Genomic DNA, 24,314 nt, shown 5'->3' with positions numbered 1-24,314 from the left:
TCTTCTAAATTTAACTTAAACAATTATATTCTAAGAATATTAAGACAGTAAAATAAAACGTAACTAAAATAAAATAAACTAAAATGTATCAGTACTGGCATGCGCCCTAAGTCTAGATATTGTAAAATATTTTTTTTCAGCCATATATTTCCCTCAAAACAAAGCACGAGGAGAACACGAACAATTAAAATTGATTTGAAATTCCTCCAATGCCGTTTTTACTAAATAAGAAAAGGTTTTATGAGTGACATGGTACGTTTTACTTTTCTCAGCGCTGCGTGAGGATGGACCAATCACAGCAAACTGCGACTACTGAATATTTACATATTTATATTTATATCAAAGGACTTATATAATCTTTGTTTATATTAATTTTAAAGATTGCTGTGGCGGATTTGCATATATTAAGGATGATATAAGAGGTTCTGCAAACAAAGAAACTTGAACAAAAATGCCGTCCTGATGATTGAATGTGTAGTGTGGTTAAGATTTGATCAAAATATTTTTAAAAACGGAAGGAAATGGTCTTCTCCCCAAAACTTACGCTTTTATTTGTTTGTTGTTTTGTAAATTAATTAGCCATATACTAGAACAAAACTTGAAATTGTAAAATGAACAACTAAGAAATGGTTGTAGGACTAATGTTGAGTCAATAGCGCCACCTGCAGGTCAGATTACATCACAACCTCCCGTTTCTAACACTTGAATGAGAAAAATGAGAAATGAATACACATCCACACACTCAGTCTGTACATAGTTTTATTGAGACCTTCCGAGATTAGCAGTTTAGAAATCAGTATAGATAACGCATTAAAAAACCTATGTACAAATTTGGATTGTGGGGTAATGTCTTTTATAATGGTCATTTCAGCTTATTACAAAAAAACAATAAAAAAGAACATTAAAAGAAAAACAAAAGTGGCTCATGGATACAAATAACAAATAAAGAGCCATATCTAGGATCTCAAGCATACTAAAATATGTAACTAATTTCTAAATAGCAATGCGATGTTTACGATAAACCGTGGAGAGGCAGCATTTCTGTGAGACACACGGAAAACACAAACTAATTATACTAATCGTATTGCAAACTAAAAAGTAAATGGCTCAAGAATATTAATATATTTTGTGCGATCATGGTTAGGATTTTAAAAACTGGCTTTAGTATATGCTATTGCAACATAATCACCCCTGAGTGAAATCCAACAAGCTATTATATATATATAGCAAAAGACAAGTAAGAAATAAGACAAGTAAATCAATTATCCTGAAAAGTCGCTGGTAATAAAAGTTTTCAAACCAAATGCAAACACACCGAACTCCCTTGTTACCAGCATGCCTACTCAAAAACAAACAGCTTAATCCAAAGAAATAAAATAATTACTGCATATACAAATTCATGTTTCACGTCACACAGTTCAGACGGGCTTGGTTGTGCTGTTGTAGACGAGTTTCTCCGAGTCCACGTAAGAGTGAACGTGTCCGCCGTTAACCGGCACTTGCTGATGTTTGTTCCGACGCTTGTTCCTTCCCTTCACGAGGCAACATGCGATAACAACCAGCAGGATCGCGATGGCGAAGCCCAGGATGACTGCGAACGCAATGGCAGCTGAGGACAGAAGAGACGCGTGTCAATCATGCACATCTGGATCAGTGGAGAATCAATGCATGCAAAACTATCCCTAAACATCTGTTTATTATTTACTTATTTATGATTTAACGCCATATCAGCAGCAATGGCTATATTCAATGCAATCAATGGTATTTCAGTTTAAAAAATAATTATGATTATGATAATTTAAAAAAATTCTTTAAAAAAAAAAAACATACACATAGGCCTATGTAAAAGTGCGTCTCTGATAAAGAGAATATTTGTCTACGGAACCTGAACTTTGATCAGGTTTCTGTGGAAGCTTGTTTCCGCCACAGAATAAAACATTTTAAAAGATAATTGCGACTTTTTATCTCACAATTGCGAGTTTACATCTCGCAATTCTGACTTTATTTCTCAGAATTGCGAGATATAAAGTCAGAATTGCGAGATATAAAGTCAGAATTGCGTTTTATAAAGTCAGAATTGCGAGATATAAAGTCAGAATTGCGTGAAATAAAGTCGCAATTGCATCTTATAAAGTCAGAATTGTGAGATATAAAGTCAGAATTGCGAGATATAAAGTCAGAATTGTGTGATATAAAGTCAGAATTGCGAGATATAAAGTCAGAATTGCGTTTTATAAAGTCAGAATTGCGAGATATAAAGTCAGAATTGCGTGAAATAAAGTCGCAATTGCATCTTATAAAGTCAGAATTGTGTGATATAAAGTCAGAATTGAGAGATATAAAGTCAGAATTGCGAGATATAAAGTCAGAATTGTGTGATATAAAGTCAGAATTGAGAGATATAAAGTCAGAATTGAGAGATATAAAGTCAGAATTGTGTGATATAAAGTCAGAATTGAGAGATATAAAGTCAGAATTGCGAGATATAAAGTCAGAATTGCGAGATATAAAGTCAGAATTGCGAGATATAAAGTCAGAATTGCGTTTTATAAAGTCAGAATTGCGAGATATAAAGTCAGAATTGCGAGATATAAAGTCAGAATTGCGTTTTATAAAGTCAGAATTGTGAGATATAAAGTCAGAATTGCGAGATATAAAGTCAGAATTGCGAGATATAAAGTCAGAATTGCGTTTTATAAAGTCAGAATTGCGAGATATAAAGTCAGAATTGCGTGAAATAAAGTCGCAATTGCATCTTATAAAGTCAGAATTGTGAGATATAAAGTCAGAATTGCGAGATATAAAGTCAGAATTGTGTGATATAAAGTCAGAATTGAGAGATATAAAGTCAGAATTGCGAGATATAAAGTCAGAATTGTGAGATATAAAGTCAGAATTGCGAGATATAAAGTCAGAATTGCGAGATATAAAGTCAGAATTGTGTGATATAAAGTCAGAATTGCGAGATATAAAGTCAGAATTGCGAGATATAAAGTCAGAATTGCGTGATATAAAGTCAGAATTGCGAGATATAAAGTCAGAATTACGAGATATAAAGTCAGAATTGCGTTTTATAAAGTCAGAATTGCGTGATATAAAGTCAGAATTGCGAGATATAAAGTCAGAATTGCGTGATATAAAGTCAGAATTGTGTGATATAAAGTCAGAATTGCGAGATATAAAGTCAGAATTGCGTTTTATAAAGTCAGAATTGCGTGATATAAAGTCAGAATTGAGTTTTATAAAGCCAGAATTGCGTTTTATAAAGCCAGAATTGCGTGATATAAAGTCAGAATTGCGTTTTATAAAGCCAGAATTGCGTTTTATAAAGCCAGAATTGCGTGATATAAAGTCAGAATTGAGTTTTATAAAGTCAGAATTGCGTGATATAAAGTCAGAATTGCGAGATATAAAGTCAGAATTGAGTTTTATAAAGTCAGAATTGCGTGATATAAAGTCAGAATTGAGTTTTATAAAGTCAGAATTGCGAGATATAAAGTCAGAATTGCGTTTTATAAAGTCAGAATTGCGTTTTATAAAGTCAGAATTGCGTGATATAAAGTCAGAATTGTGTGATATAAAGTCAGAATTGCGTGATATAAAGTCAGAATTGCGAGATATAAAGTCAGAATTGCGAGATATAAAGTCAGAATTACGAGATATAAAGTCAGAATTGCGTTTTATAAAGTCAGAATTGCGTGATATAAAGTCAGAATTGCGAGATATAAAGTCAGAATTGCGTGATATAAAGTCAGAATTGTGTGATATAAAGTCAGAATTGCGAGATATAAAGTCAGAATTGCGTTTTATAAAGTCAGAATTGCGTGATATAAAGTCAGAATTGAGTTTTATAAAGCCAGAATTGCGTTTTATAAAGCCAGAATTGCGTGATATAAAGTCAGAATTGCGTTTTATAAAGCCAGAATTGCGTTTTATAAAGCCAGAATTGCGTGATATAAAGTCAGAATTGAGTTTTATAAAGTCAGAATTGCGAGATATAAAGTCAGAATTGCGAGATATAAAGTCAGAATTGAGTTTTATAAAGTCAGAATTGCGTGATATAAAGTCAGAATTGAGTTTTATAAAGTCAGAATTGCGAGATATAAAGTCAGAATTGCGTTTTATAAAGTCAGAATTGCGTTTTATAAAGTCAGAATTGCGTGATATAAAGTCAGAATTGCGAGATATGAAAAATTGCGAGATGTGAGGAAAAAAGTCAGAATTTCAAGTATATTTCTCGCAATTGCGAGTTTATATCTCATAATTCTGACTTTATAACACGCAATTCTGACTTTATTTGACGCAATTGCGACTTTATATCTCGCAATTCTGACTTTATATCATACAATTCTGACTTTATAAAACGCAATTCTGACTTTATATCTTGCAATTCTGAATTGAAAGTCAGAATTGCGAGATATAAAGTCAGAATTGTGTGATATAAAGTCAGAATTGAGAGATATAAAGTCAGAATTGCGAGATATAAAGTCAGAATTGTGAGATATAAAGTCAGAATTGCGAGATATAAAGTCAGAATTGTGTGATATAAAGTCAGAATTGCGAGATATAAAGTCAGAATTGCGAGATATAAAGTCAGAATTGCGTGATATAAAGTCAGAATTGCGAGATATAAAGTCAGAATTGCGAGATATAAAGTCAGAATTGCGTTTTATAAAGTCAGAATTGCGTGATATAAAGTCAGAATTGCGAGATATAAAGTCAGAATTGCGTGATATAAAGTCAGAATTGCGTGATATAAAGTCAGAATTGCGAGATATAAAGTCAGAATTGCGTTTTATAAAGTCAGAATTGCGTGATATAAAGTCAGAATTGCGTTTTATAAAGCCAGAATTGCGTTTTATAAAGCCAGAATTGCGTGATATAAAGTCAGAATTGAGTTTTATAAAGTCAGAATTGCGAGATATAAAGTCAGAATTGCGAGATATAAAGTCAGAATTGAGTTTTATAAAGTCAGAATTGCGTGATATAAAGTCAGAATTGAGTTTTATAAAGTCAGAATTGCGAGATATAAAGTCAGAATTGCGTTTTATAAAGTCAGAATTGCGTTTTATAAAGTCAGAATTGCGTTTTATAAAGTCAGAATTGCGTGATATAAAGTCAGATTTGCGAGATATGAAAAATTGCGAGATGTGAGGAAAAAAGTCAGAATTTCAAGTATATTTCTCGCAATTGCGAGTTTATATCTCATAATTCTGACTTTATAACACGCAATTCTGACTTTATTTGACGCAATTGCGACTTTATATCTCGCAATTCTGACTTTATATCATACAATTCTGACTTTATAAAACGCAATTCTGACTTTATATCTTGCAATTCTGACTTTATAAAACTCAATTCTGACTTTATATCTTGCAATTCTGAATTGAAAGTCAGAATTGTGAGATTAAAAAGTCGCAATTACCTTTTTTATTTTTCACTCTGTGGTGGAAACAAGCTTCCATAGGTTTGGACTGATGAAATGATGAGGTGTTGATTTGGTGAAATGTTTGTGCATCTTATATATGTTTTATAATATTCCTAAATTCTGCTTGTGTTGGTCTTAGTTTGCTTATTTGTGGTTATGGATGCTTTAACATCCCACAATAGTGGAAAATCTTGTGTTTTCCATGCACGGAAAAGTCACGGAAATATACAAAATCAGACATATATGCCAGTAGTAACGACAGTAATAATAAGATTTACATGGAATCTTTCAATTTAATATTTGTCAGAAATTCTACAATTATTCCAGGAGAAACCGTTTTAAAAATGTCCATTAATATATTTTCTGACTAAAAATGTTGTCTAATATCATTTTTAAAAGGAGATTCTATTAAAATATGTTTTACACTCATGAAATTCTTACATAAAATCACAAACCGGTTTCCCTAAATATCTGCATGTCTAAGAAAACAGACATGCATGTAATGCACACTTGCATTAACAAGGTTTTAGTGAAACTTTTTACATTTACACAAGATATTATCTGAGCAACATGATTCTCAATGTTCATCTTTTAAAGAAAAGCATGGATGTTATGCATTTATGAAGCGGCGTTACCTGTGTCGTTACTGCTTTCCTGCTTCTCAAACTGTCCACGTCCAGCAAACACGTCAGAATCTGAAATAATAATATAAACAGGGCATGAAGTTTTGCAGGAGAGAAAACAGAAAACAGTCTGTGTTTCCCACAGGATTTGTGTGAGACTTTGCTTCCTCTGGAGGGGGATGAACATGTAGTGCATTTGAAAGTTAAAATCATCAATCTGGTGCACTTTGAGAAAAGAGTCAGTGAATTGATTTGCACCTGAACTTAAATAAGAGGGAATGATGAAATCAGCTGGAAAAGAAAGTCAGTCCTTCATATTCTATAATCTACAGTCCTTCTATAATCTATTCTATAATTCTATAACTATTATTCTATAATCTATTCTATAATCTACAGTCCTTCATATAATCCTTCATATTCTGATAAAGGATTATAAAGACAAACATGTTTTTCTTTACAATAATATACCGATGAATAATTCATAATAATAAGATAATAAATAAAAAATATATAAAATAAAAATAAAATAAGACGACATTTTAGAGTCCAAAAAAATTCTCAACTTTAAAAATGAAGTGTTTCTGATGCCTATGGAAAAATAAATATTAAGTGACAACTTGAAACTTTGAAAAAAATTAAATAAATAAATAATACTAAAAAAAAAAAAAAACGAAAAAATAAATAAATAATGGAATTTGGGGAAAAAATAAAACAGATTTCATAGGACCCTACTAGGCAAGTTTATTTTTATTTTTTTACTACTATAGTGCATATATTTAGCAAAATGCTCCTCTCTAAGTTCATTTTTGTAGATGACTAATGAGGTTTTGGACATTGAACTCTTTGGATCGACACGATTCACATTAGTGACATTTTGATTCAAAATGGCGATTTTCTCAGAAAAGCGACTAGTTTTGCAGATACGAGAATAAATATTTGCTAGTAGGAAGGAATAATTGCTTAACTGTTTAAAGTATTTTTATTTGTATGCTGATTGTGCATTTAATTATTAGAATATAAGAAAACTCCTTCTGCTATCTGTTGAGAGAGATGGAGTCCACTGTAAACTGAGCCGGTCTGAGACACGGAAAAACACCGGATCTGATGACCGGATCCCGTGAGCAAAGATTCAGATTCAGAGTGTTTAATTTAGTGCCATGACAGCACTCAAAGCTATTTTCATGGCAAAAATTAAATTACAAAAATACAAATATCATATAAATACAATAAAAACCAAACAGACAAAAACAGCAACTCATATTACACAAGATTTTTTAAATTAACATATGATTAAAATAAATCCAAAACCTTTTCCGCGTGAGCTTTGAAACACGCAGTGCAAACAGATTATATAATTACTCAATACTTAGTCTTTTGTGATTTGATAAGGGCACAAAGCCATATCGAGCTTTCGATTTGAGTTTGTTTGACAGATACTTTGGCACATAACAATGTTGGAGATGTTTATTTGTTATGAGAAGTATTAAAATATTTTCGGTTCACTATGAAACTGTGGTTACGCCAGAGTCTAGCTAATCAATGGGAAACACTCACAGTGCTTAAAATCTACCTCAGGCTTACATTAAAAAAAATTTTTTAATTGTATTTGTGACAAGCTATGAAAGGATAAAAAGAAAATCTGGGAAATATTACTTTAAAAAATAGTTGCTTGGAAAGAGTTCTGGCTTTTACTGACACGAGATCTAAAACACAAGATCATTGTGCAACTATTTCATAAATAAGAGGGACTGAAAAAGAAAGTCAGTTATTATATTCTGATGAAAGATTATAAAGACAAACATGATTTTCTTTACAATAATATGCACTGATGAATAATTCATAATAAAAAAAATGAAGAAAAAAATGTTTCAACTTTAAAAATTAAGTGTTTGTGCTGCCTTTGAAATGTGAAGTTGTATTAAGTGACAACTCGGATATTTGAGTTATCTCAAGTTAAGGCGAGACACGGCAGGCAGAAACATAGATTTTTCATGCAGGGGTCAGTTTTGAGATTTTGGGCTAGTTTGCTCCTTCAGTATGTGTTCTTTCAAGCTGCTATAAAAAAAAAAAAAACTTGAAAATATACATTAAGATGTTTATTTTATTACATTTTGTTTACTTGCGGCAGTAAGTTTCTCCTGAATTTACCAAGTTGTTAGCATTCCAACTTGGACCAATCCAGTCTGTTTACTGAAGTCTGTCAGGACCGGTCTCGTTGTAAAGCTCTGAGTCTCCTGAACAATGCTATGTAACCCAAATATGGGCATTTCCTTTCTACCAGTAACCAATCGTGAATGTCCAAAGGGGGGTTTAAAAGCTAATGACGAAATCTCATTTAGAGCTATTTAAATCTTTAAATGCAGTTTTCTCAAAATGACTTTTTTGTCATTCTCCAGTACAAACATCTCAGCCTATGTACACCAAACTCTCTAGTTATACACTTAGCAGTATTCTGAAGATATTTTCAGAAGGATTTGTTAATAAATCATTCCTGGCCTGATTTATGTGACATTTTAATAAAAAAAATATGGCGAAAAGCGATTTTTTTAAGGCTATGGACAGTATATTTTGATTTCCTAGGTAATGAAAGCATACATCCTGATTTTTTTTTTTTTCATATTGTGTGTAAACAAAATAAAAAAAGAATTTTGCACCTGGCTTTATCATATGTTCAGATCTATCTACCGAAAATATAAGCAAAATCGCACATATTTAACACTAGAACTGCCATGGCGGTCATTTTGACCGTTTTGAATTTTATATCTGCAATAACTTTGTTGAAAAAAGAAATAAAATTCTGCTGGTACCTGACTTTTCCTAAAAGTGTCTGTATTTTCATTTAAAATGTTTTTCATATAAATTACACATAAGGCAAAAAACAAATGAACATATTTACCTATTTCGGCCATAGACGGTCAGATTGACCGCACTGAATTTCGCGGTATTATTATACATACCAATATACACAACAATAAAATGTGGTAAAAAAATATACAAAACATATTCCACAACAAATAATTTAAATGTAATGATATTCAGAACAGAACAAGAATGAAAAAATAACTATAAACAAGCCAAAATGAAATAGGCTACTTTCAAGCGAAAGTGAAAGTAAGCGGCGTTAGGCTCACGTAACTCTCTAATTAGAATCAAAATGTTTCAACATTTGCGACGTATTTGGATGGTAAACTATTCTTTATTATAGTCTTTGTACTTCACTCACGTTCCAATATCGACGGAAAAAATCATCCTCTTCACACGCGCAAAATGGTACGAATTGTAGGCTATACTGACTATATAAACAGAGCAGTGGAATTTTTATATGTTAGGTTGACTATTTTATTATTATATTTTATTATGGCTATAATGAACAGGCTGCGATGTCAAGATTGCAATGCTGGAATATGGTGTGTGTGTGTGTGTGTGTGTGTGTGTGTGTGTGTGTGTGTGTGTGTGTGTGTGTGTGTGTGTGTGTGTGTGTGTGTGTGTGTGTGTGTGTAAGGCGCGCGCGGGCGCGATCGAACAGTGTAAACATGAAAACAGGCTACTCCGTCATTTTGTTCAGGACATCTACAGATATTATTTATTTATAAATGTATAATTAAACTTGTTTAAATGTACAGTTTGGTGTAGTTTTGTTTTTAAAAGATATCCTAATACAATAAATGCATTAATCTCTCAATTGGGTATTTATTATTAAAGATGTAGAGTTTGGAATCTAGCGGTCAAAATGACTGCTTGCGGCAGTTCTAGTAGTTATGGAATTCTGGCACTTCTAGTGTTAATAAGATAATGCCTAATTTGCATAAGTAAACGTACAAATTTCAAAAACTTGTAATACATTTTTTTATATACTTGTGTAATCTATTATTTAAAATGTTTACCCTATTCACCTGTAGTGTCTCGCCTTAAAAGGCGAGAAAGTTATTGTTACAATCATCTTTTTTTGCAGTGCTTGTTGACTCTAAATACTGATTATATGGTGATAATACAGTAAAACTCACCGGTCACTGAACCGCACACACTCATGCACTCGTCCTCCGTCTTAAAGCGGTTCATATTTCCGCCACACCCGCCGTAGTTAAAGCGCTTACAGAGCCGATCGTACGGATTGTAGTACCAGTGGGTGGCGCTATCGCGACAGCCTCCCGTAACCGGCGGCTCCACGCAGTGAGCTGGAAGAGGGAATGAAGTTCAAGATAAAATTATCATCAGTAAATATGTTTTGCATGGTTTGCATATTTCACAACAGAAAATGAAATATAACGTCACCTTTGGATGTGTCCACATTAATATCCAGCAATCGCCTGAACTTTTTGTCCACTGAACATAAAGAGAAGAAAAAGTCCATTCAGTCACTAGGGCTGAACGATTCAACACACTTTACATGTAATCGCACTTAAACTGATTTGGCTTATCGCGATTATGAAATGGCAAAGGCTGTGATTATTCGGTGTTATGTGCAGCTTGTCAGTGACGTACGGCTCTGTAAACGCGGCTCCGTCTGAAACTGTGAGTTCGAGACCCTTATGCATTTGAAAAAGCAACACTTGCATCTTTCCGAACATGAGACGCATTTATGAACCTCTTGTCCAACAAAAGACGACATTTAATAACATGCTTTTCCAGCAAACTCCCTTCATGAGGACAGCTGAGCTCCTCCGCCTGGGAGACGATGAGCTTCTGACAGAATAAGGCAGTCGTGTGTTTATTAGTCGTGTTTAATCAAAGCGTTTCAGTCTTCTGTTTATTCAGATTCAGAGAGTGTGATGCCGATAGGGATTTCCTGGTATGATGTGTGTTATCTACTTCTGCGGGCGTGTGTGTGAGACGCCCTCTGGTGTTCAGAGGAATATGTGGTGTGTGTGAGACGCCCTCTGGTGTTCAGAGGAATATGTGGTGTGTGTGTGACGCCCTCTGGTGTTCAGAGGAATATGTGGTGTGTGTGTGTGTGTGTGTGCGTGTGTGTGTGTGTGAGATGCCCCCTGGTGTTCAGAGGAATATGTGGTGTGTGTGTGACGCCCTCTGGTGTTCAGAGGAATATGTGGTGTGTGTGTGTGTGTGTGTGTGTGTGTGTGACGCCCTCTGGTGTTCAGAGGAATATGTGGTGTGTGTGTGTGTGTGTGTGACGCCCTCTGGTGTTCAGAGGAATATGTGGTGTGTGTGTGTGTGTGTGTGTGACGCCCTCTGGTGTTCAGAGGAATATGTGGTGTGTGTGTGTGTGTGTGACGCCCTCTGGTGTTCAGAGGAATACGTGGTGTGTGTGTGTGTGTGTGACGCCCTCTGGTGTTCAGAGGAATATGTGGTGTGTGTGTGTGTGTGTGACGCCCTCTGGTGTTCAGAGGAATATGTGGTGTGTGTGTGTGTGTGTGACGCCCTCTGGTGTTCAGAGGAATATGTGGTGTGTGTGTGTGTGTGTGTGACGCCCTCTGGTGTTCAGAGGAATATGTGGTGTGTGTGTGTGTGTGTGACGCCCTCTGGTGTTCAGAGGAATATGTGGTGTGTGTGTGTGTGAGATGCCCTCTGGTGTTCAGAGGAATATGTGGTGTGTGTGTGACGCCCTCTGGTGTTCAGAGGAATATGTGGTGTGTGTGTGTGTGTGTGTGTGTGTGTGAGAGATGCCCTCTGGTGTTCAGAGGAATATGTGGTGTGTGTGTGTGTGACGCCCTCTGGTGTTCAGAGGAATATGTGGTGTGTGTGTGTGTGTGTGTGTGTGTGTGTGTGTGAGATGCCCTCTGGTGTTCAGAGGAATATGTGGTGTGTGTGTGTGTGTGAGATGCCCTCTGGTGTTCAGAGGAATATGTGGGATGTGTGTGTGTGTGTGTGTGTGTGTGTGAGATGCCCTCTGGTGTTCAGAGGGATTTGTGGGATGTGTGTGTGTGTGAGACGCCCTCTGGTGTTCAGAGGGATTTGTGGGGTGTGTGTGTGTGTGTGTGTGTGTGTGTGTGTGTTTGTGTGTGTGTTTGTGTGTGTGTTTGTGTGTGTGTGTGTGTGTGTGTGTGCGCGCACGTGTGTGTGTGTGTGTGAGACGCCCTCTGGTGTTCAGAGGGATTTGTGGAGGGTGTGTGTGTGTGTGTGAGACGCCCTCTGGTGTTCAGAGGGATTTGTGGGGTGTGTGTGTGTGTGTGTGTGTGTGTGTGTGTGTGTGTGTGTGTGAGACGCCCTCTGGTGTTCAGAGGGATTTGTGGGGTGTGTGTGTGTGTGTGTGTGTGTGTGTGTGACGCCCTCTGGTGTTCAAAGGAATTTGTGGGGTGTGTGCGTGCGTGCGTGTGTGTGTGTGTGTGTGTGTGTGTGTGTGTGTGTGTGTGTGTGTGTGTGTGTGTGTGTGTGTGTAAGAGACGTCCTCTGGTGTTCAGAGGGATTTGTGGTGTGTGAGAGAGAGAGACGCCCTCTGGTGTTCAGATGGATGTGTGTGTGTGTGTGTGTGTGTGTGTGTGTGTGTGTGTGTGTGTTAGAGATGCGCGGTTGGCGGTTACAGCCGCAGACTCCGCGGATCGGGCGGATGACGTGACGAAAAATAATATTTTAATTAAATTCGGGTGGGTGGCGGGCGGTTGAACCAATCAAATGAAAAATATATGTATACATATATGTGTCTGATAGAGATATCAATAAAGGTTCATCTGTGTCGCAGAATTGGTGCTGTTTCCGATTTCTACAAGCTCAATAACATCCACAGCAAATTTGCCAAAGTGCGTTTAATTTAGGCTAATTATTTATTTATTTTTGTACCTGTGCGCCGATCGGAGACGGAGTTCACTGCTGATATGCTGAGGTGAGCTTTCTAGTCTCGTGGATCAGCGGATGGCGGACGGGTGTGGTTTTGAAAATTGGTCCAAAACGTTGGTGCGGATGGATGATGAGTTTTGTGATGCGGTTGCGGATGAAATAATAGCCCATCCGCACATCTCTAGTGTGTGTGTGTGTGTGTGTGTGTGTGTGAGAGAGAGAGAGCGCCCTCTGGTGTTCAGAGGAAGCATTCACTACGATCAGTCGCTGCACTGACAAACTGCACATAAAATAATCTCAGCCTTCGCCAAATCTCACGCGGTTTCATTGTGATTAATAGCACAGCTCTAACAGCCTCATCAGTCACACATAAAACTAATAAATGCTTCTCAATTAAATGTATCTTGATTTAAGAATGTTTAGATATTTGTACTGTAAAACAAGACAAAATACTGAGTAAGAAACTTTTCTTTTCAGTGCATAATCTGTTTTTATAATAATGATGAACGCGATCCTCACATCTGGAGCATTCGGCCTCGTCCGAGCCGTCGCTGCACTGCTTCTCTCCGTCACACTCGAAATCTTTTCCGATGCAACATCCACTAGAACAGGAGAACTGTTCAGGACCACAAGGCACCTCACACTGCTCAACTGTGTGTGTTTGCAAGAGTTCAGAACAGAGGATTTCGCTTTAGACATTTATAATAAAAATGAAATGGCATAATGGCATTGAAAAAAATCAGCAAGATTACCATCATGGTTCGGAGCTAATCTTCCAGATGGAGGACCAGAAACTGCAATAATAAGAAAATATTGAATGTAAAATAAAGATATTTTGAAAAGACACACTTAAAAATTAGTTTACGGGATTTCATTTGACAACAAAATTGTCAAATAAAGTGTCATTTATTATTTAAAACAAAAACAGAATGCACACTTAAACAAAACATCTGAAATAAAGAGATGATCATGCACATTAATAAATGATTAATGCACTTTTGAATGAGCCATTGATGACACACAGCTGACACATGACACATTATTCCTGTTCACAGTTTGTGTAGAAACGTATTAAGCGATGCATGTTTTTCATGCAGTTTAATAAGGTAAAGCCGCCTGAAAAAACGCATATAAAATTATTTTAACCATCACCTCTCCTTATTTGCAAAAAAAATAAATAAATAAATAAATAAAAACAATAAAAAAAAGAAATAAATAAATAAAAAAACATTGCAAAAAATATATAATAATAATAATAATAATAATAATAATAATATTAAAATTAATATTAATATAAATTTATTTTTTGCAAAGTTTTTGCAAATTAGGATTATTGCAAATTATTATTATTATTTTTTTTCTTTTCTTTTTTTGGCGGGGAAAGTCACAAGTGAATTAAACCATTTTAACCATTACCTGTCCTTATTTGCAAAAAACAAAAAAACAAAAAAAAAACAATATATAAATAAAGAAATATATATTTTATTTTATTTATTTATTTATTTTTTGTCAAGTTTTTGCAAATTAGGATTATTGCAAATTATTATTATTATTTTTTCTTTTCTTTTTTTTGGGGGGGGGGGGGGTCACAAGTGAATTAAAAACCTATAAAAGTTAAGATAAAAACTTTTGTATTACATAAGTATAGTTATAGTATTATATGTTAAGATTTGATTGTTTAAATAAATTAACACTTGTATACATTTTATGCACAATAACAATCATTTGCATTATACTTTCATTAGTAAATAAATTAGCAATTTGCACTTACTATAATTTTTAGCTATGCTATTATTAACATTTATGCCTCCGCTCTGCACAGTGAAAATGTAAGTTTTATCTGTTGTAATTAATGAGCATCTGTTTGTAAATGTGACCATAAAAAGAAAAATAAGAACAATACCTGAAACTTTGTCACAAGCGTTCTCGCATTCGTTGAGCGCCAGGTAGTTGTTGCGGTTCGGTTTGCAGCCTCCGAACTTGAACTCCTCGCATTGCTCAGTGGCGGCATTGTAGTGCCAGCGTGGAAAAGAGCCTCGGCACGGACCCTCCTTCTTCGGCACCAGACAGTGATCTGATCGGAGGAAGACCATTCATTCGTTTATTCAACATTTACAACAAATGCTGGTGACTTGCACTGAACAGAATAAGCTGATTCACTTTTAAAGGCCTGCAATGTCAAATAAAGAAAATTCTGTTTTCATTTACTTGCTCTTATGTTGTTCCTGACAGAAAACACCAAAGTATCATAACTTAGTCCGTATGACTTGAATGCAATATTCAAAGTCTTCTGAAATTACATGTTTTGTGCCACTGGTTTTAGTGTCTGTCTGGTCAATAAAACATGTAAAAAAAGTCTGAATTGTGAATTATAAAACTTTGAACTGCGAGATAAAAACTTACAATTGCGAGAGAAGTCAGATTTTTAGGCCACTAAATTAGGCCACAACTAAACTAAATTAGGCCACAACTGCCCCAGTTGCCCCAATAATGGTTGTGGTCTGACTGGTAACCCAAAGGTTGCGGGTTCAATTCTCAATACCAGTAGTAAATGACTGACGTGCGCTTGGGCAAAGCACCGAACCCTCAATATTGTGTGTGTGTGTGTGTGTACTAACTTGGAGTGGTTAAATGCAGAGGACAAATTTCAAGTATAGGCTACCATACTTGGCCTTCACATTCACATCACTTTTCTTTTAAATTAAATTGCGAGTTATAAAGTCTGAACTGCAAGATATGAAACCGTGATTGCGATAAAAAAGTTAAAACTATGAGATATAAACTCGCAATTCTGAGAAAAAAGTCAAAACTATGAGATATAAACTCGCAATTCTGACAAAAAAGTCAAAACTATGAGATATAAACTCACAATTCTGAGAAAAAAGTCAAAACTATGAGGTATAAACTCACAATTCTGAGAAAAAAGTCAAAACTATGAGATATAAACTCACAATTCTGAGAAAAAAGTCAAAACTATGAGATATAAACTCACAATTCTGAGAAAAAAGTCAAAACTATGAGATATAAACTCACAATTCTGAGAAAAAAGTCAAAACTATGAGATATAAACTCACAATTCTGAGAAAAAAGTCAAAACTATGAGATATAAACTCGCAATTCTGAGAAAAATGTCAAAACTATGATATAAACTCACAATTCTGAGAAAAATGTCAAAACTGATATAAACTCAATTCTGAGAAAAAAGTCAAAACTATGAGATATAAACTCGCAATTCTGAGAAAAAAAGTCATAGTTGTGAAATAATACATCATAATTGTGAGCTTTAAAGTCCAAATTTTGAGATATACTCACAATTCTGAGAAAAAAGTAAAAACTATGAGATATAAACTCGCAATTCTGAGAAAAAAGTCAAAACTATGAGATATAAACTCGCAATTCTGAGAAAAAAAGTCATAGTTGTGAAATAATACATCATAATTGTGAGCTTTAAAGTCCAAATTTTGAGATATACTCACAATTCTGAGAAAAAAGTCAAAACTATGAATATAAACTCACAATTCTGAGAAAAAAGTAAAAACTATGAGATATAAACTCGCAATTCTGAGTAAAATGTCAAAACTATGATATAAACTCAATTCTGAGAAAAAAAGTCAAAACTATGAGATATAAACTCGCAATTCTGAGAAAAAAAGTCATAGTTGTGAAATAATACATCATAATTGTGAGCTTTAAAGTCCAAATTTTGAGATATACTCACAATTCTGAGAAAAAAGTAAAAACTATGAGATATAAACTCGCAATTCTGAGAAAAATGTCAGAATTGTGAAATACATCATAATTGTGAGCTTTTAAGTCCAAATTTTGAGATATAAACTCATAATTGAGAAAAAGACAGAATTGTGAGATATAACATTGCAAGTGCGAGTTATATGGTCTGAATTTTGCAAGATATGTGTAATTGCAAGAAAAAAGTCAGAATTGTGAAATAATACATTACAATTTTGAGCTCTAAAGTCCAAATTTTGAGATATAAATTCATCATTGCGGAAAAGACAGAATTGTGAGATATAAACTCATAATTGTAAGTTATAAATTCTGAACAGTGAGATATAAACTCACAATTAGGAGGAAAAAAGTCAGAATTATGAGATATAAAACATTTTTTTTATTGTGTAGCAGAAAAGAAAACTATCATCCAATAACCGTGTGTGTGTGTGTGTGTGTGTGTGTGTGTGTGTGTGTGTGTGTGTGTGTGTGTGAAACTATGTGAAATATGAATGCTTACTCAAACACAGAACTGAAAGTACCACTTACACAAGCGGAAAATATGAAATGAGTTGAATACCACAGTGCTGTAGATTTACTTCAGATAAACACGCATTTAACTCTTTAATCAGTAACTGTGAACAGACAACTTTTTAATAATTAATGACTTATGATTTAAATGCGTTACACATTACATAGTTTATTCACGTTTCCTGCGCTTTGAAAACACAAATGCAACATGAATAATGTAAATATCGGTTCTGAATTCAAACTATCTATGTCTATGATCATCTGAATCCAGGGTTTTAGATTTACATTTTTGGTCAAAGCCTCATGAGGACAGCTTCACAAACCCTCGATGACGAGAATGTTCTCATTCTCTGTGAAACTCCCACCGCAAAACCTGCCGTACCAGTTTTAGAAACACTCAAGAAAATGGCCACACACAGCTCAGATGGTTTCCTGTTTCACCCGAAGCTAGAACACATCGTGCAATTGATTACCAATCTACAACTTCTGGGATTTATCATGAAATCTCTGATGGTTTAGACAAAATAACTCAACCTAGTCGAGCTGCGATTAAAAGAAAGCACTTTTTCATTCTGGGTTAACAGAACGAAACTGTTTGACAAATCCTGGTAAATGGTTAATCCATGTTTTCCGGCAACTAATTAAGGTCACGTCAAAACTTGTTGGACCAGAACTCATCATAGGTCAACAGAACTCAGACTGAATGACTGAGAAACGCTCTTCACAGAACATGATAGCAATGAGCGGTTTCATTTATATAGCAAGTGATGATGCATATGGAAATGAATATTAACGCTGACGGCCTTCCAGAACATCACACTTTATATAATATACAATGGCAGCCGTCCTCAACATATTAAACTAGATATCTGTTCAAAATTTTTTAAATTAAGAGTTTATAATTTTCAGTCTTGGTCAAAAAACTAGATTTCTGAGAACTTTTTTCATAACAAGTTTATATCTCAAATTCTGACTTTTTCCTCACAATTGCGAATTTAAATGTCATAATTCAGACTTTGTAACTCAATTGCAATGTTATATCTCACAATTCTGACTTTTTTCTTGCAATTGCGTGTTTATATCTCAAAATTCTGACTTTATAACTCACAATTGGAATGTTATATATCACAATTCTGACTTTTTTACCCACAATTACGAGTTTATATCTCAAAATTCGGATTTTGTAACTCAATTGCAATGTTATATCTCACAATTCTGACTTTTTTCTTGCAATTGCGTGTTTATATCTCAAAATTCTGACTTTATAACTCACAATTGGAATGTTATATATCACAATTCTGACTTTTTTACCCACAATTACGAGTTTATATGTTATAATTCAGACTTTGTAACTCAATTGCTATGTTATATCTCACAATTCTGACTTTTTTCTTGCAATTGCGTGTTTATATCTCAAAATTCGGACTTTATAACTCACAATTGGAATGTTATACATCACAATTCTGACTTTTTTACTTACAATTACGAGTTTATATGTTATAATTCAGACTTTGTAACTCAATTGCAATGTTATATATCACAATTCTGACTTTTTTACCCACAATTACGAGTTTATATGTTATAATTCAGACTTTGTAACTCAATTGCAATGTTATATATCACAATTCTGACTTTTTTACCCACAATTACGAGTTTATATCTCAAAATTCGGATTTTGTAACTCAATTACAATGTTATATCTCACAATTCTGACTTTTTTCTTGCAATTGCGTGTTTATATCTCAAAATTCTGACTTTATAACTCACAATTGGAATGTTATATATCACAATTCTGACTTTTTTACCCACAATTACGAGTTTATATGTTATAATTCAGACTTTGTAACTCAATTGCAATGTTATATATCACAATTCTGACTTTTTTACCCACAATTACGAGTTTATATCTCAAAATTCGGATTTTGTAACTCAATTGCAATGTTATATCTCACAATTCTGACTTTCTCCTCACAATTACGAGTTTATATATCAAAAATTGGACTTTAGAACTCAATTCTGACTTTTTTTCTTGCAATTACATGTTTATATCTCAAAATTCGGATTTTGTAACTCAATTGCAATGTTATATATCACAATTCTGACTTTTTCTCGCAATTACAAGTTTATATGTCACAATTCAGAGAATCGTAAGCTATAGTCTAATCTGTGAGAAGTCACAATTGCCTTTTTTTCTTTATTCCCTGGCGGAAATATACAGACCTCAATTAGTGCTTTTTTCCAAGAATGAATTGTTCGGTGCATATAATTTACATGCTCTAAAATTTGTATATTATCTACATTGATATATTCAGCAGAAAAATTCCACCTGCAGTTAAAAAGCAAATATATAAATGAAGTAAACACACACAACTCCTGTTGCGTTTTCATGTACTCACGGAGTGACTGTTCTGGGGTCAGGACCAAAACCGAGACCTCGGTCGAGCCCGTCTGTCCTGCGCCATCTGTGACCGTGAGTCGGAACTTATACATCCCGGGAGAAAGATTGGAGACGGTCACGGAATCCGGAAAATGCCCTTTCTGACAACAAAAAAAGAAAAAAGAAGAGATTGTACATTAATTAAATATCTAAATAAAACACAAACACATTGGCAGAATTTATAGCTGTCTAATCTGATGCATTTTTTTATTTATTTTTTTTAGAAAATATTATTCCAGTAATGAACTGTAAGTAATAAATAACCTTAATAACAGCCGACGTGTCTCCGGACACCTGCACCCACTCATACTTCACGATCACTTTATCGTCTTTGCTCTCAATGCCGTTTAACGTCACATCTTCTTGCGGTTGAACGACTCGGTCCTGCCCGGCAACTGCAACCGGAGGTCTGTCCTCCACGTCTGCAAGAAATCAAAACACTGCTGCCATGAAACATTATGCAACATGAAACAACAGCCATGGGAACTGCATAAGATGCCAAGAATGGTAGCGAGAACGCAAGCTTGATCTTGTATGCTGAAGATCAGCCGATAGAGAACTAATAAAGTGTGATTTAAAGGAACACGCCGACTTTTTGGGACTTTTGCTTATTCACCTCGAGTCTTTGTGCTAAGCTAGGCTAGTGGTGGGTGCGTCAGACAGAGTTACGGCACGCATGGAGATGATAAGGGTGTGTGTGGACTTATCTAACTCTGGGGGATATGGTGAATAAGCTAAAGTCCCAAAAAGTCGGCGTGTTCCTTTAAGTGTCAGACATGCAGAGGAATTGAAAGACTAAAAGATATTTGATCCTAAACTAGATGCGATTCTATACGGTTGAACCAGGGGCGCAGGAACACAACAGCAATCGTTATCATCAGGTTTCTGCATTCAGATCATCAAGACTATGAAATCAAGATAAGACTTTTCAGAATTTTAGTCGATTTCTGTATAAGCTGCTGTACTCCAAAAACATGAGAAAATAAGTGTGCATAGGGGTGGGCGATATACCGGTATACACGATAAACCGGAAGAAATCGGTCAACCGTTAGAGATTCTGGACGATCATCTCTCGCGGTTGCGTTGACGTGGCGTTGCCGTTCTGTGCCGTCTCGAGAGCTTATCGTTTGAATGCGTTTTTAAGCCTTAATTATAAACCATCCAAGCTCAAGAAAAAAAGACTCATTTTATGCGTGCACTATTTGAGAGAAATGCGCGCACATAAAGCCACTTCTCATACAGCGCGAGAACTGAACTTAGCGCCTACACTTCTAGGCAAACACACACACTTATATATCAAAATGCCTGCCGTTTTGTATCCTCGTAAACACAGTCGTTTATGTCTTAAGTGGCTGTAAATGGTGGAGAAAGGAAGCGCATGTGTATCAGTATATTGGATCAGTGCATTCGCTCTTAAAGTGACAGCAGCCTAATAAACCTGCTCTCTATTGTAGTTTTTTATTTCTAGTGCTTAAAGTTTTTCACGTAGGTCTATTTAATTTGTGTCTTTGTTCAATTGTATTTTTTGTCCTATTGCTTGTAATTATATTCTTTGCTCCTATTTTATCACTGCCTTGCCTTTAGTGAGATTGTAAAAAAAATATATTTTTTTTGACTTATGTTAGTTAGGCTAGTATTAGTTTATGTGATTTTGAAATTTCAAATCAATTTTAATATCAAAAATCTTTATTTAAAGCACTAAATAACTATATCGTGAGATATATCGTTGTCAAGAAATACAATTATTCATATCATGATATAAGATTTGTCATATAAGTGTGCATTTTATTTACAGTCTTTCTCTCCCAGAAAAACAGCAAAACTATTGATCTTGCACTCCTCTGCTTGTCAAATCAGCTGTGATGTAAACTAAACACTACTGGCTATTTAAAGAGTATTAAATAAGCAATTTTTTGTATGTCTCGCCAGTGAACTGCACTCAATTTCGTCCTCAAAATGACTGTTATCAAATAATTCCTACGTCCCTGGTTATTACAACCGGCTAAAATATGAAACAATGACACGATTCAGAGGATCTCAGCAGGTCTAGACATGCATGAGTACTTCAAGGAGTAAGTCTTAAAACATACTTGACCAAAAACACTACATACAAAAATCCTGAATCCTGAAAGAAAACACTAGATATCTACAAGAGATTTCTAGACACGTCTAAGAGGATTTTCCTTACCTGGCACCTGTTGCTCAATGTACTCTTTAAAAATAAATGTCAAAAACAGGTGTCAACTATATACAGAAATCCAGAATTTACTAAACTTTCTGAACTGTACAATACACTTAACATCTCCACATACTTATAAGACGATTTCCTCTTACCTGAAACCTTTTGCTCGAGGTAATCTTTAAAAACAGACTTCAGGAGGTAGTTGCTGAAGCCCTTCTTCCTCACAAAGCGACAGACTTTCGTCTGTTTGTACAGACAGTTGAAGATGAAGCACGTGGTGATGCTTTTGGGATCTGGACCGTGCTCCATCAGAGCCAGATTGCAGTTCGGATCATTACAGCAAGCCCGAACACAGTCTTCAGCCCGGCTCACCTGAGGAGAACTCAGGAACGTGGCTCCTTCCTTCACAGATTCATCCGTGTTCAACACGAAATCCTCTTTGCCATGACTGAATCTATCCATGCAGGGCTTCCCTGGATCCTGAGCCTCTGATGGAGACACATGGAGAACGATGTGCAGAACCACCGCGGTCCAGAAGAACCAGAGCCGAGCCGGAGTCATTCTCCAAAAGAAGAAAACCTCCAGCCAAATCCCTTTATAAACGATTCAAAACGAATCTGGACAGAAAGAGAAAACTTTACACATTAAAAATTCCAAATATTTATATATAATATAAAAAATATAAATGTTAAAACTTCCAAATATTTATATATATATATATATATATATATATATATATATATATATATATATATATATTTGGAAGTTTTAACGGACTAAATCCATAAAGAATCAATAAGGAGTCATTCTCCAAAAGAAGAAAACCTCCAGCCAAATCCCTTTATAAACGATTCAAAACGAATCTGGACAGAAAGAGAAAACTTTACACATTAAAAAATCCAAATATTTATATATAATATAAAAAATATAAACGTTAAAACTTCCAAATATTTATATTTTACTTCCAAACTTCCAAATATTTATATTTTATATTTATATAAAAGGATTTGACTGGAGATTTTGTTCTTTTGGAGAATCCAAGACTCCTTATTGATTCTTTATGGATTTAGTCCATTAAAACTTCCAAATATTTATATTTTACTTCCAATTCCAAATATTTATATTGTGTATATATATATATATATATATATATATATATATATATATATATATATATATAAAAATATAAAGTTTTAACGGACTAAATCCATAAAGAATCAATAAGGAGTCATTCTCCAAAAGAACAAAATCTCCAGCCAAATCCCTTTATAAATGATTCACAACCAATCTGAACAGAAAGAGAAAACTTTAAACGTTAAAACTTCCAAATAATATTAAGTTTATAGCTAGTAGAATAATTAAATCCATAAAGAACCAATAAGGAGTCATTCTCCAAAGGAACAAAACCTCCAGTCAAATCCCTTTATAAAGTATTCAAAACAAACCTGAAAAAAAGAGACAACTTTAAACATTAAAACTTAACAATAAAATCTCTTTATAAATTATTAAAGATTAATCTGAAAAAAAGAAAACTTTCAACATTAACACTTCCAAATAATATTTATATTATATATATAGCTAGTAGGATGACTAAATCCATAAAGAATCAACGAGTCATTCTCCAATAAAGAACAAAACCTCCAATAAAATATATAAAAATATATTATATTATATAATAGCTGTGGGTTTCAAGCTTTTAAATTTCCACAGACCACCAAATATGATCATCCTAGTACAAGCAAACCCACAATTTAAGGCATCTATATATTTTCACGTGCAAAATACTATTTCGAAAACATCTATTATGCAACATTATTATGTTGTTTTCCTACTCTCTACAGCACTGTATTGTTAGATGTATTATTTCTATATTTAAGTCAACTATTGAATAAGACAGAATCCATATAAAAGGAGTCTTTCTCCTCTGGACAATAACGACTCTCCAGTATCTTTACACACGGTGAATTTAGGTAAACTGGGCAAAGTTATGACATTGAGATGACTTACTGTGGCCCGATTTACCCAAAGTCAATCTCCAAAATTACAAAACATATTCATACAGTACAATACATTCTCATAACCATGTAGAAAGACTTTAAACACGCCATTAATCAAACATTATCCCCTAAAAAAAAAGTTAAAACTATAGCCTATCGATACCTTAAAACACTCACAATTCTTATACGACACAACAGCGAATATTTACCACCACAGTAATGTAATATATCTGGTTTAATGCAACATAAACATTACAGGCCGCCTGAGGGAAAACGCAGCAGATTTTTGTGTTCGTCAGTTAAACACTTTAAAACATTAAACATATCAACTTCTTACCTATTAAACAGCACTATAAGAGTTCGTCTCCTCCAAACACGGTGTAATTCCTCATCGGCCAGATGTAAAAGCGTCGTTTAAACCGGAGTTTCGGTGGAAATGTGTCGTTGATTCCGAGTAAAACTGCGGCAGATCCGGAGCTTCAGGTGTGTCCGATACCGAGATACCTGCGCGAGCAGGAAGTGATGACGTCACGCCGCAGGCACTCAGACTCCGCCCCCTCACCGCGTTACTAAGTTATGTTTGCTTGGGGAAATATTTATCCACCGTTCTTGCCAGGCGTTCAGTTTCTAATGTCTGACTGTTGTCTAACTGCATCACTAT

At 34.6% G+C, this 24,314-nt stretch overlaps 1 protein-coding gene across 2 annotated transcripts; it reads right to left on the bottom strand.

The window, feature by feature from the left end:
- Positions 1–745: 745 nt before the first annotated feature.
- On the bottom strand, positions 746–24,314 carry spint1a (serine peptidase inhibitor, Kunitz type 1 a). Of its 2 annotated transcripts, none has more exons than XM_079852693.1 (11): positions 23,991–24,314; positions 21,809–22,273; positions 19,739–19,896; positions 19,434–19,575; positions 14,684–14,854; positions 13,533–13,574; positions 13,300–13,431; positions 10,324–10,374; positions 10,056–10,226; positions 6,064–6,123; positions 746–1,609 (listed from the first exon to the last, which is right to left on the bottom strand). In XM_079852693.1, the coding sequence occupies exons 2-11, from the start codon at positions 22,215–22,217 to the stop codon at positions 1,419–1,421; spliced, it is 1,527 nt and encodes a 508-aa protein (XP_079708819.1). In that variant the 5' UTR covers positions 22,218–22,273; positions 23,991–24,314; the 3' UTR covers positions 746–1,418. The 2 variants fall into 2 exon arrangements, with proteins under 2 accessions (XP_079708819.1, XP_079708820.1); XM_079852694.1 differs by having other exon boundaries at positions 21,809–22,291; positions 23,991–24,298.

This window comes from Squalius cephalus (assembly GCF_949319135.1).
Source record: "Squalius cephalus genome assembly, chromosome: 20".
NCBI lineage: Eukaryota > Metazoa > Chordata > Actinopteri > Cypriniformes > Leuciscidae > Squalius > Squalius cephalus.
This window is presented reverse-complemented; position numbering and strand designations above follow the sequence as displayed.

What these genes read in the sequence shown, in the direction of transcription:
- spint1a (XM_079852693.1), bottom strand. Translation starts at nt 22,217, where the DNA reads ATGACTCCGGCTCGGCTCTGGTTCTTCTGGACCGCGGTGGTTCTGCAC. An exon ending in CGAGGCCGAATGCTCCAGAT is followed by an intron (nt 10,375 to 13,299) that starts GTGAGGATCGCG and finishes CTTTATGTTCAG; the next exon opens with TGGACAAAAAGTTCAGGCGA. An exon ending in GGAAAGCAGTAACGACACAG is followed by an intron (nt 1,610 to 6,063) that starts GTAACGCCGCTT and finishes TTCTGTCCTCAG; the next exon opens with CTGCCATTGCGTTCGCAGTC.